Source organism: Nematolebias whitei, chromosome 14 (assembly GCF_014905685.2).
Source record: "Nematolebias whitei isolate Nwh7 chromosome 14, NemWhi1, whole genome shotgun sequence".
NCBI lineage: Eukaryota > Metazoa > Chordata > Actinopteri > Cyprinodontiformes > Rivulidae > Nematolebias > Nematolebias whitei.
In genome coordinates this window covers 29733883-29746495 of record NC_056511.1, presented here as the reverse complement: position 1 = coordinate 29746495, position 12613 = coordinate 29733883, and the positions used below count along the sequence as shown (strand labels likewise).

The following is a 12613-nucleotide window of genomic DNA, read 5'->3' as shown; positions in this document are numbered from 1 at the left end:
TCTTAAATATTAAGACGTTCTTTTGAGTCTAGAGACAGGGAGGCTGACGTGAGGTGATACAACATTTATTAGAGGGTGACACACATTACAAAAGAACATGAACACATGCTCGCTTTGCCATGCTGCAGAAGACGTGTCGTTTCTCCAGAACATCGTGACTTACTCTGCGTCAGACAACAAAATAAACACGTTTCAGAGAAAGGTCGTCGTTAGGGCAAAGGCCTTGAATAAAATGCTACATCGAGTAACAAGAACATATTCTGAGTAGACGATGTAATCACTTTGACAGGAATATAATGGCCAAAAATAAAAAAAATAAGTTCCCATAAAAGCTTCAAAGTTACATTAGTTAATAATTTAACTACATCTTTAAGTTCATACAACAAGAGGGTCTTTGTCCCAAAGCACATCCGTAAAGAAAATCCTATTAGTCAAAAATCTGCACAGTGACGTTTGAATTACCTCATTTCTTTTAAACAAAGGCACTGAGAGCGTTCTAAACCAGAGGAGCTTCACCGAACAGACGACACGGACGACGGCTTCCTTCACCTCAACTCAAGAGTTGTGAACTGATTGTAAAATGCAACGATGAGGAAGGAGGGAAAGGATTCTGCAGCACAAACTTTTTTCGGTCATTTTGGTACATTTTCTTTAAATGAGTTAAGGTTTTCTTACAATAAACTGAGAAAACAATAAAAAAAAAAAAAACCAATGACAGACATCAGAGTTCCTTCTCTGTAGTTCTACAGAACCATGTTTGGGTGAAAAAGATCTATGTCAAACTCCTGCCGGTGCAAATAAACAAAAACATGGCAGAAAATGGATGGAGCTAAAAAAATAAACATTACGGTTTGATCATGTCAGAATGTAAAGGTTTAGGTTTCATTTCACAGAAAAATAAAAATAATTCACTGGTAAAATGTAACGAAACATTTATGGTCACAGATTCTGAAAGTGGTTTAAAAGTGGTTTATCAGACGTGTAGGAAAATAAAATAAAAAACTGAAAGTTCACAGTAAACTCACTGAATAATGTAGAAAACCATTATAAATGACTAATAATAAACAGTACGCATCACTTTAAAACTATACTATGAAATTTAAAAGGTTACAAACTGGTTATGATAAAATAATACCAGCATGGTGGGAAACGGCAACCAGTAAAGGGACATTTCTACCAGTTTAATAAAGCCTGAAAGCAGATCACTACATTATGCTTTTATTTTTTCAAGAGCATTAAAAGCTGCCGGCTCATCGACCTCCTTCACGTCACCTCCTCCAAACTGATAACACATATTGAACATTATTATTGATATTGTTCATCTCATTTCTTTAGATATTGTTTTTAACATTTAGGAACTTTTGTGTGAATCTTTTGATCTTTTTATCTGTTGCTGCTGTTACGCTTGAATTTCCTATCTGTGGGACAATAAAGGCTGTTTCTATTCTATTCTAAAACCAGCTGAACAACTCATCACATGATTTGTTTTCCAACTCGTGACCAAACGAAACCCCAACTTCTGCTTCATCGTCATATGAAGATGTCAGATATGAAATGCTTGAAAAGACTTCAGCTCCTTCTAAAGTTACATTTCCAACTAAACTTGGGCGACATCCTGTCCAGACAGACAACTAGCCAGATAAAGGAATGATGGAGAGGAGGAACAAAATGACTTCAGACCCTGACGGTCTAACAGTTGCTGTTTGAGGTAATGCAGAAAGGTCCGGCAGCCCTGGCAGAGCTCCAGGGTCTCCTTTAAGGCTTTAACACACACACCCAAGTGTTCAGTATGAACAGTGGGGCTGCTGTAAAACCACACAATGAATAAGGAACATTTAAACATCATCCAACAAGTACTGCACGTTAGAACAAGACGATGGGCAACACGATGCTCTACTGCCAGCTAATGATTATCATACAAGAGATTCAGATATTAGTCATACAGCAAAGCTTTAAGTGAGGAAGATATACAGTAATAAAATATATGAAGTCATAAATGTGTCAAACTACTTTTAGGAGCAGAGTTTGCAACCAAACAATAAAAACAGCTCCGTTTGCTGTAAGCTGCTTTGTTACTTGGGTTCTTGGACAGAAAGCTGTAGGTTAGGTGTGAATTAATGTCACAATCCAAACTGGAGGAGGACTACAACACCCAGCTCCGCCTGTTCACCTGCAGCTCTGGATAAGCAGGACTGAAAACATCACAGCATAAAACCTTGGATAACTAGTGCAGTACAGTACGAATCAACTAAACAAATGGAGGATGCTTCAGCCTAGCCCCCTTCTGTAATTTTCCTTTAAAATCTTAAAAACGTATTTAAAAAAAAAAAAATTAGAAAAACAAAACAATCTTGTGGTTGATAAAGAGTTTCTGATTAGAAGGCAACTGCACAAAAAGATCTCCAGCTGGAAGATCCTCTTCATGCTTGAGGCAGAAACAAGTATCAGGCTCGATGGGTTCATCCATCAGATGGCTGCTTGGCACTGAGAGGTGGTCATCTTCTGGAGCAGAGGGATCTGGGGGTTCAAACACAGACGTATCAACATAAAAGGACAATCCTGGCAGAAACACTTCCTCATAACTATAAATCTGAAACACTCAGAACTGGATAAAAACAGCTGACTGTGGGGTCATCACAGAGAATTCATAAAACTGTTTTTAATTTCCATCGGCGTTCCTCTCACCTTGGTCAGATCCACGCCGGTGAGGGCGTTAACAGAGACGGGGAGCTCAGCAAGCAGACGGGTCACCTCTCCGGTCACACGGCTGCTCTCTCCACTCAGGATGACAATCTCATTGGTCTTGGCTAGGGGGGCGGCCACTTTACTAGCAATCTAAAACACAAACAGTGAAGTTACAGCTGTTACTAGAAGCACAGATCAGTCTTTAAATCACAACCACCTGCAAGGTTTTTATGCTCGGTTGTGTTCATAAACAATCGTGTGGTAAATATCACTTTGCTACTGAACAGAGTTATACTGCAGCAGGTTTAACTAGTCACTTGTTGGCCAACAAAAACCTGATTTTTTTCTGTCCCCTGAGGACAGTTGGAGCACTTTCACCACCACCTGGCACAAGAGACACTGTAGTATCACCATTTTAAACTAAGATCTCCTTCAGTCGTAGTTTTCTCAAAACAATTCAGGCTAACAAACGCTGCACAGCACTGAATTAAACCGCAGCAGAGGGGACCAGCTGAAAATATAGTTAGAAATGCATGTTAAAAAGTTGGAATAAAAGCAGCTTTTGTACGTCAGGATTATTTAACAGAAAAGTCATCTATTCTGTTTCTGTAAGAGCCTGCAAGGTTTTATTTTGTACTCAACTGATCACCAAGAAAAAAAGCTCAAAGAACAACAGAGAAGCTGACGTGTGGTGAGGATGCTGCCAGATAAACAGAAACTCCTGAAAGCCAGGGCTGAGTGTGTGTGAACACACACCTTGGGGAGGGCCTCCAGGACCAGAGCCGTCTTGGCTGCCTCTCCGTACTGCTGGTAGGCCTCGGCCTTCAGCCTCATCTTCTCAGCCTCGGCTTTTCCCACTGCTTCGATGGAGGCGGCCTCGGCTTCGCCAATGCAGCGGATCTTTTCAGCTTCTGCCTGTGCTGTTAGCACCTTCTTCGTCCTGGATAAATGGTAAATGGACTGTACTTATATAGCGCCTTTCTATCTTATTTCAAAGATACTCAAAGCTCTTTACACAACAATCTGTGTCCTCATTTACCCATTCATACAGCACTCTACTAGATCTCTACAAAGATAATTGAACAAATCATTCTAAAGAGACTAATCAGTGCTTTAGATCGCATTCATATACTGATGGGACACATCAGAGGCTATGAGGGGTTCAGTGTCTTGCCCAGGGACACTTCAACATGTGACTGCTGGTGGATTCGAACCCCCAACTCTTGCATTGGAGGACGACTGCTCTAACCACTCAGCCACAGCCGCCCCATAAGACATGGCACACAGCAACACGACTCAGTGACTGGTTATAACATTCAACGGTGAAGATTTCTTAAAGGCTTTGTTTTAATATTAACACTGTGAAATGATGACAGTGCAGCAAACATTTATTAAACCTGTTAAGAACATATTTAAATTGTGTTTTTAAAAGCTGTTTGTTAAACTCCTCTCGTCTCTACAGTTTATGCTTCAGGACCTCTAAGAGTAAACAGTCAGAGCTTGAGGGATTTTTCTGGGGGTTGTAAAATCCTCTAAACTCACTTCTGGCCCTCGGCCACCTGCTGCATCCTGTAAGCCTCGGCCTCAGCAGGCCTCCTCACGGTGGCGATGAGCTCCTTTTCAGTGCGGTCAATCTCCTTCTCTTCGATCATGATCTGCTTCTTTCTCTGCACCACCTCGATCTCGATCTCCTCCAGACGGATCTTCTGCTGCTCTTTGGCTGCCTGCAGCTCATACGCCAGCTGAGCCTCTGCTTTCTAGATAAATTACATTTTCTGTGTAACATCCAGCTGCACTTTTAATGCCCCCCCCCCCCCGCCACCCCACCCACCCATTTGCAACCAAATGTGCTAATTTTGATACCTTTGTGTTCACTTCCTGGTTGAAGGAGGCTTTCTGCATTTCCAGCTCTCGTTTGGAGTCGGCCATCTTTGTGTCTGCAATGAACTTGACATCCATCATTTCCTTCTTACACTCAGCTTCCTGTGGAGCAGAAATCACACATGGGTTATTATGTTATTATAGTCATATGGATTTTTTATCAGCTTAAAACTTGAAGCTCTTCTTACCCTGATGCCAGCATCTCTCTCTGCCTCAGCCACTCCGATGTCGGCGTCTCTCTGCACCGCAGCTGTCTGAGTTTTACCCAGCGAGCTCAGGTACTCCACTTTATCATAAACGTCCTGTCGGGAGTAACAAACAGTGAGGTGTAGAACTGGAATCTATGAAACCGTCCAACAACCAGAACAGGAAAACTAAAAAAAAACAAAGTGATGTGTCGTACTTTGATGGTGAAGCTAAGGATCTCGATGCCCATGCGGCCAACATCAGGAGCTGCCACCTCTCGCACCAGCGTAGCAAATTTATCTCGGTCTTGGTAAATCTGTTCAACAGTGAGGGTTCCTGCAAGACAAAGGGAGTAGTTAGTGTCGAACGCACCGTCACCTTCACCATCAGGTTCTGATGCGAGTTTGTTCACAGCAGTTAGGTCATGCAGGTTTTACGGCTTCAGCAGTTTCCATGAAATGTGGGGTGAACTGGTGTCCAGAGAACTGGTGTCCAGAGAACTGGTCACAGTTTCTGTACAGAGCTCATTTATGAGTTATTTTTAAAGTAAAACTTCTAAAACAGTTTTAGTTTGGTAGATTTTGGAAGCAGCGGCAGGCTGTGTGCCGTATTAATGTCTTTTCGAGACAAGCTGAAGCTCCTGCGACCATAAAATCAAGATGTTACAGCTTTCATCTTGAGGAATCAAAGGTCACGTGCACTGATGATCCTTGAGCTTTACAGGAGATTTCTTCGAAATATTTGTAATACCACACATAAAGAAAAGTAATTAGTCATTCCAATAAAGCTTCATTTATTTTTTGGGTTGATCAGAGTACACCCAAACTTTGAAATACCAACTGGAACAGGACTATTAGCAGCTCTTCTCAGTTCTCGTCCTGAAGGCATACAGACCTGAATGTTTCAGACGTTTTCCTGCACCAACAAACCTGGTTCTAATTCATTTCTTTGGATCAGAGCTCAACGATATTACGCTGCATGTACAGAGTAACCTTATTTTCTTACGTCATTTTTTTCTTTATTTCGTTCAATTTATTTTGTTTATTTCAGTTCGTGCTGCTGTTGTTTGGCACATTGTTTTGTACTATTAGTGCTTAATGTATTCTTAGTTTAGCATATTTCTTAATTCATATCTTAGATCTTATTACTGTTGTTCTTTACGATTTGTATTTTTGTTGGATGTAACTGGGACCCTGTGTACATAGTTTTGTTCCACCTCATGTACCACGAATGACAAAGGCACCTTGACCCTAACCTTATTTTGTCTCAAATTGTTAAATTATTGTTGCATTTCCTTTTTGTCTGTGTTACTGCTGCTGTAAAATGAATGTCATCTTATCAAACTACTGAGGGGCACTCAGAACATACTTTAACTTAAACAACTGAAACTGGTACTGGACAAATCTTGATTGGACCTCTTTCTGACACACATTAGATGTTTTATGCATCATCCGTATGTAATACAGAAATTATGTAGAAGATTTGTTTTGAATTTATCAACTACTGTCATCAATTACAAATAGCTGTGAGGCAGAGCTGCATGGTGGCGCTGTTGCCTCCCAGTGAGAAGGTTGCCAGATCAACCCAGAAAAAGAACAACAAAAACAAGAACAGCAAGAAGAAGAAGAAGAACAACAACAAGAATTGCAAGAAGAACAACTAGAACAGCAAGAAGAACAACAACTAGAAGAACGAGAACAACAAGAACTGCAAGAATTGCAAGAAGAACAACTAGAACAGCAAGTAGAACAACAAGAACAACAACTAGAAGAACGAGAACAACAAGAACTGCAAGAAGAACTGCAAGAAGAACAACAAGAACGAGAACAAGATGAAGAAGAACAAGAACTGCAAGAAGAACAAGAAGAAGAGAGAATGCTGTGAGTCACAAATTCTTCTACATGAACACCAAAGTTCATGATCAGGTATAAATGCAACAATGTTCAGTCAGGTCATCTGGACGGGTTTTTTTTTTTGCTGAGACGTTTCAAAGGACAAAAGTAGTAGTTCTTCTACACGAACAACCGAGCATCGCACTGGGAGATTTTCATGCCAGCATTGTGTTTAGTGCTTGCAGACTGCAGTATTTAAAAGCAACTCGACATGTTACTAGAAGTAGTGTTTTACTACGATAATCTAAAAATAACACAATGAGGGCAAATGTAGCACAAAAACATTGTTTTTACTCAGCCAGCAGCACAGCAGCAACTACTCACCAAGAATGGCACGCAGGTGACCCTCGAGGGTCTGCAGGATGACACTCTTGATCTCCATCACCGACTTGCCCAGGAACTGTTCGCAGGCGTAACCCAGCAGTTCATCATCGACCATCACCTTCACCTAATGCCAGCACGGACACACATCGTCAGCTGAACACACAAACGCAGCTGTGGCACATGTGAAAGCATATTAGCTTTAGTGCCATCTCCAAACAAAATCATTGTTCTGCCCTCACCCTTCCACCGTGGGGTTTCTATTAAAAACCATGAGCTGCACAGAGTAAAGAAGAGATGCAACTGATATATACACATTTTAATACAGCTCAGCTGCTGGTCCTAGAAGGATCTCAATGTGACCACCAAAATAAAGAATTTAAAACGATGACCCATTATTGAAACTGTGTGAACTTTATATAATCAGATAAATTATCATTTAGTGTAAAACCCTCAAGTTCTTTTTTTTCTTTTCCATTTACACTATTTATCCAGGTAGTCTCATTGAGCCACGAGAACTCATTTTCAAGATAGACCTGTTTAGGGAGCAGATGGTGGGGGTTAAGAGCCTTGCTCAGGGGCCCAGAGTGGGGTGAATGAGGGTGGAGGGAGATGTGGGTGTTTCACCTTTTCCACCCATATTTTGATGTTGACTGTACCGAGAGGTGAACCTGCAACTTTCCGATCACAAGCCCATCTTCTAACCTCTGCGCCACCACTGGGTTAAACTCCATGAATAATGCGTTAGCTCACTATTTTTTTAATTTATAAAACCTAACGCTTTAACATATTTTCTGTGCAATGCTTTTGCAGAACCAACAAGGTGGTAAATGTTAGGATTTGTCATGTATAAATCTTTAAATCCTTATAGTGATATTAGTGACAGTGAAAGTTACTTTCATATTGCATCCTTGATTAACAGCTGGGGTCTTCTAGAGTCATTTATGGACTTTAATACACTTTACCCTGGGAATCAGCAGTCAAAGTGGTTTTTAAAAAGTACTGTACATGTAAATAAAAACTTCCTGACATGCCTAAGTAAATGCCAAAATGATTTTAATGTAACTAATAACCTGAAATTTACAGAATAAAAGGCAGCCACTAATTGTAAAACAGCTCACTATAAAGTAATTAAAAAATATATTTTAGCAAATAATGCAGTCTCCAGGAGCTGTAGGAAAACAAACAGTGAGCTGGGTCCTTAGGTGAGAGGTCTGCACAAGGTTTTGTTTTAAAACATGCACTCATACCAGACACAACGGCTACACACAGTCAGGAGATGCTCTTCATTCCAACGAAACACTGTCTGAAAATAAAAAGGGCTGCAAGCCAGCCACAGCAGTGCACGCATGCCGGCTCAAACAGACAGCAGAGGGGGCTGTGCCATGACTGAAGACTGGAACAGACTCCTGAGGAGGACCTGTTCACCAGAAATCTGATCCTTCTAACACCCTCCCATCCATTCTGTAAAGCCACCCCTTTTTACTGCAATGTATCTTTTTAAAAATGCACAGCAATAAAGAGTTGCACCAACTTCTGGTTGTTTTTAGCGATTGATTAATTGAATATTTACAAAGAGGTAGTTTTACTCCCAATTAACTTCTAGTGGTAGTCAGATAAAATCAATAAAGGTCTCGAGGCAAATAAAATTACTTTCTCTGTGAATTTGAGCCAACTGAAAAGAAATATTGTTTTAAATACAGATATTGCTTTTCTGCTCCTTTAAAATAAATAAAGATTCTCCTGAGTGCGCCCCTCATGTCTGAACATGCAGGACAAACGTTCTGCTCCTGTTACTATGGAAAACCCCACAATGGCTTTGGATTAGATTGGACCAATCACACGGTGGCCATGATGGGTCATTTGGAGAAGTAAAGTGTGTGAGGGGTTGTTAAGCTCGACAGTGGGTTCATTGTAAGCACATATTTAGAAAAACCACAGAGGAACACAACTGTAGCAAGACTCTAGAGAACTGATGACTGATTCTGACATGCAGACAGGGGGAAGAGGGAAACGAGAAGGATATTGTTTGAAATGAAAATGCAGCAAGCACTGTAATAAGTTCTTGAAAAAAATCCACCTGGTTTTACTTGGAGTTTGTTTAGACAATCAGAACATATATACACAATGCAAGAGAAATGCGTTTGTTGTATGAGGCTGGGGTTCAATTTGTATCTAAAACATGAGACGATTGGCAGGAAAATGCAACAACTAAGCCATAAATTTGTTGGTTTTTAGAGCTTTTAGTTACAACTACTATACTACTGTCTGCTCTTCTCTCATTTCTACTTGAATTCCTCCAGAGTTGGTTAAGAGCCTAATCTTAAATTATTAATTTGCATTCTGGGGGTATTAAATCTTGTTTTTGGCAAATAAATAAATAAAACAAACTGGTTCCAGTGCATCAACAAATCTTTAATTATGACCAGTCTAATTATGAGTACAATAAAGGTGGTCTCAAAAATCACAAGTGAACAAATGTTTCCAGTGGTGGAGTGACAGCTCTCAGGAAGCCGATTCTTGATTGATTTAAAGCTGTGGTTCCCAACCCAGGTCGTTGAGGAACACCATCCTGCATGTTTTAGTTTTCTTGCTCCAACACACCTGATTCAGTGATTTAATTACTTCCTCATGTTCTGCAGAAGCCTGTTAATCACCCGTTCATTTAAATCAGATGGGTCAAAGCAGCATGCAGGATGGTGTTCCTCAAGGATCAGGGTGGGGAACCATCGATTTAAAGTCTAACCACCAACTTAAAAATGGTCAGAAAAGACTCTGTAGACACTGATCTTAATCTGTAGTTTTATTTGATTATAAAAAGGTAAACAACACCTGTGGTAGGCCCAGAGCATTGGTCCTGTTGCCATGACAACACCAACGCAGAGCTAAAGAATGCTCAAGTCAAACGCAAGATGTTTAGCACATCCTTACAGATCTGCTATAGTTTATATAAAAGTGCAACTCAAGTTTACTTACAGACTTTAACCCCAACTGAGTGAATTTTAGGTTACGGTGGACTTTTCCTTTAACATCCGTGTTATGATAAAAATAAATTAAAAAAATATATATTTTGGCACACAACAAGACAGGGCTGGCACTTTTTCAAAGAATGTCTGAATGAGTTTGGAACTGGAACTTAATTATCTTGCCCTAATTCAAGTACAGTCCATTGCACAATATTTTAGTGTATCTTGCCATATTTATGTGCTGAGCAGGTAGGCAAGTCCTCACATTATCATTATTACTGTAGACAGATGGTGATTTTACATTATATAGTATGGTTCAATTCTTTATAGTCTGACATGGCTCTTCTTCCCTGAATTTCCAAATTTTCCCCTCAAAATGATCATAATGAAGCATTTATTCCTGCATTACATTTAAATAAGGAAGCAACAAAAACTAAATGACCTACATCTAAAAAAGTTAAATCTGGTCCTCTGGACATTAAAAAAAAAAAAAAAAAAAAAAAAGCAAAACAACAAAAAAAATGTAGAAACGTTTCCTCTTTCATCCGAGAGACTTCCTCAAGGCTCCAGTATACTGCCGCGTAAGTACACGTGTACTGTACGCAGAGGGTTTAGTCATGATACTCCAGCATACACCCCGAGCAGCTGCAGAGCAGCTTCACAGACAAGGGGCGTTAACCTTCGGGACAAATTGAGGTCGCCGATTGGTCATTTGCTGACACGCCTACTGGATTGATGGAAAGGTCGGAAAAAAGAAAAAAGCGAGTGCTGGCAGCCTCCGCCGCAGCGGTGTTCTGTGTTTATATGTTGTTAATAAAAAGATCTAAAAAATTAAAAAAAAACAGAGCGCTGGCTCTACAGCCCACACATCAGACCAGCCCACCAGGAAATCTCCAGACCCTCCCGCAGCCACGCTGGACCCGAGTTTAATTTGCTCGTGACAAATTCCTCCATTTCTCACCGTTTCAGTCATGGCATCAATGGAGGAGGAAGAAGAGATCACTGCCTCTTGGCAAAAAAACAAAAGAAAAGGCCATATCAGGGATGAAGAAGGGGAATTTAATACATTGGTGTCGCATACAAAACAGTGCAACGCTGGGCAGTTTATTGTGCGACACCGCGTACGCGTATGCGGTCATTGAAATTTGAGCTTTGCACAGAGGGTACGCTGGAGGGTACGCATGTACCTCTGCGTACGTACGTGCGTACCTCTGCGTATGGATGTATGCGGCAGTATACTGGGGGCTTCAGTCTGAGGTGCTGTATTCAGCTCAGTCTCTTAAATAGCACCTTCTCAGAGTGGATCAACCAGTTTGCTGCTGACAACCAAAACCAGCTGCTCACATGATCAAGGAGAACCATCAGCCTAACAATGGATCATTAGCACACTGTTGGCTGTTTACTATTCACAGGGGGTTGAGTGATACTAGCAATAACAGCATTGTAAGAGGGGGACAGTTGAACCCGGAGGCCTCCACCCCTGTTTAATGATGGACGATTTATTTTCACAAAGATGGCCTCCTTTACTCCTCTCTCAAACCATCGTTCCTCTCTGTCCAGGATGTGAACATCTTCATCCCTGAAAGAGTGACTGCTGGCCTGGAGATGAGTGTAGACCGCAGAATCCTGGCCTGATGATGTTGATCTTCTGTGCTGGGCCATCATTTTGGCCAGTGGCTGTTTAGTTTCCCTGATGTAAGACTGATCACAGCCCTCCTGACACTGAACAGCATACACAATATTACTCTGTTTGTGCCGGGGGACTGGATCTTTGGGATGAACCAGTTTTTGCTGTGATGTATTTTGGGGTTTAAAAGCCACTGGGCCGTTATGTTTTGAAAATGAACGTCTCAGTTTCTCTGATACTCCCTCAACATACGGAATGACCACTGGTCTGGGTCTGGGTTCTTCCTTTTCACCTGATGGCTGACTGGAGTCCTGTTTGGGTTTCTTCTCTGCTTTCAGGAAGGCCCAGTTAGGATATCCGCATTGCTCTAGAGCCTGTCTTGTGTGAGATTTCTCCTTCTGCCTGGCTCCTGAGTTAGTGGGGATGCTGTCTGCTCTGTGATACAGAGTCCTGATGACTCCTAACTTGTGCTCCAAAGGGTGATGGGAGTCAAACTGCAAATACTGGTCTGTGGGGGTGGGTTTGCGGTACACCTCAGTTTGCAAATGTCCTCTATCCGAGACTGAGACCTCACAGTCCAAGAAAGCCAACTTGCCATTTTTTACATCTTCTCGTGTGAACTTGATATATTTATCCAAAGAGTTGATGTGATCAGTAAAATGTTGGACTTCCTGAGATTTAATTTTAACCCAGGTGTCGTCAACATACCTGAACCAATGACTTGGTGTTGTCCCTGAAAAGGACGTCAAGGCTCTCTTTTCTACTTCCTCCACGTACAGGTTGGCAACAATAGGATACACTGGCGACCCCATAGCACACCCATGTTGCTCCCCATATGTGAAGGAGGTTGACTGCAGGCACAGTTTCAAGAGTTGACACAGTTGTTCTGTGGAAAGCGTGGTCCTGCTGCTCAGAGTGGTGTCTGATTTTAATCTTAAACTGACCACCTCTACTGCATCATCAACAGAAATGCACGTAAAGAGTGATGTGACATCAAAAGAGACCGTTTTTTCATCAGTCTCCATGATGACATCCCTCACCTTATCCACAAAGTC

The 12613-nt window shown here is 41.3% G+C and overlaps 1 protein-coding gene across 2 annotated transcripts in view; it reads right to left on the bottom strand.

Moving 5' to 3' along the window:
• Positions 1–1388: 1388 nt before the first annotated feature.
• Positions 1389–12613, bottom strand: part of LOC119420615 (flotillin-2a) — a 44319-nt gene continuing 33094 nt past the window's right edge. For both annotated transcript variants that reach the window (XM_037688030.1, XM_037688031.1), the window contains 8 exons: positions 6969–7092; positions 4970–5088; positions 4755–4868; positions 4549–4668; positions 4228–4442; positions 3442–3625; positions 2686–2835; positions 1389–2517 (listed from right to left, as the gene is read on the bottom strand). In XM_037688030.1, the coding sequence (XP_037543958.1) occupies positions 2467–2517; positions 2686–2835; positions 3442–3625; positions 4228–4442; positions 4549–4668; positions 4755–4868; positions 4970–5088; positions 6969–7092 (1077 nt within the window). In that variant the 3' untranslated portion in view covers positions 1389–2466. The remainder of the gene's footprint in view (positions 2518–2685; positions 2836–3441; positions 3626–4227; positions 4443–4548; positions 4669–4754; positions 4869–4969; positions 5089–6968; positions 7093–12613) is intronic.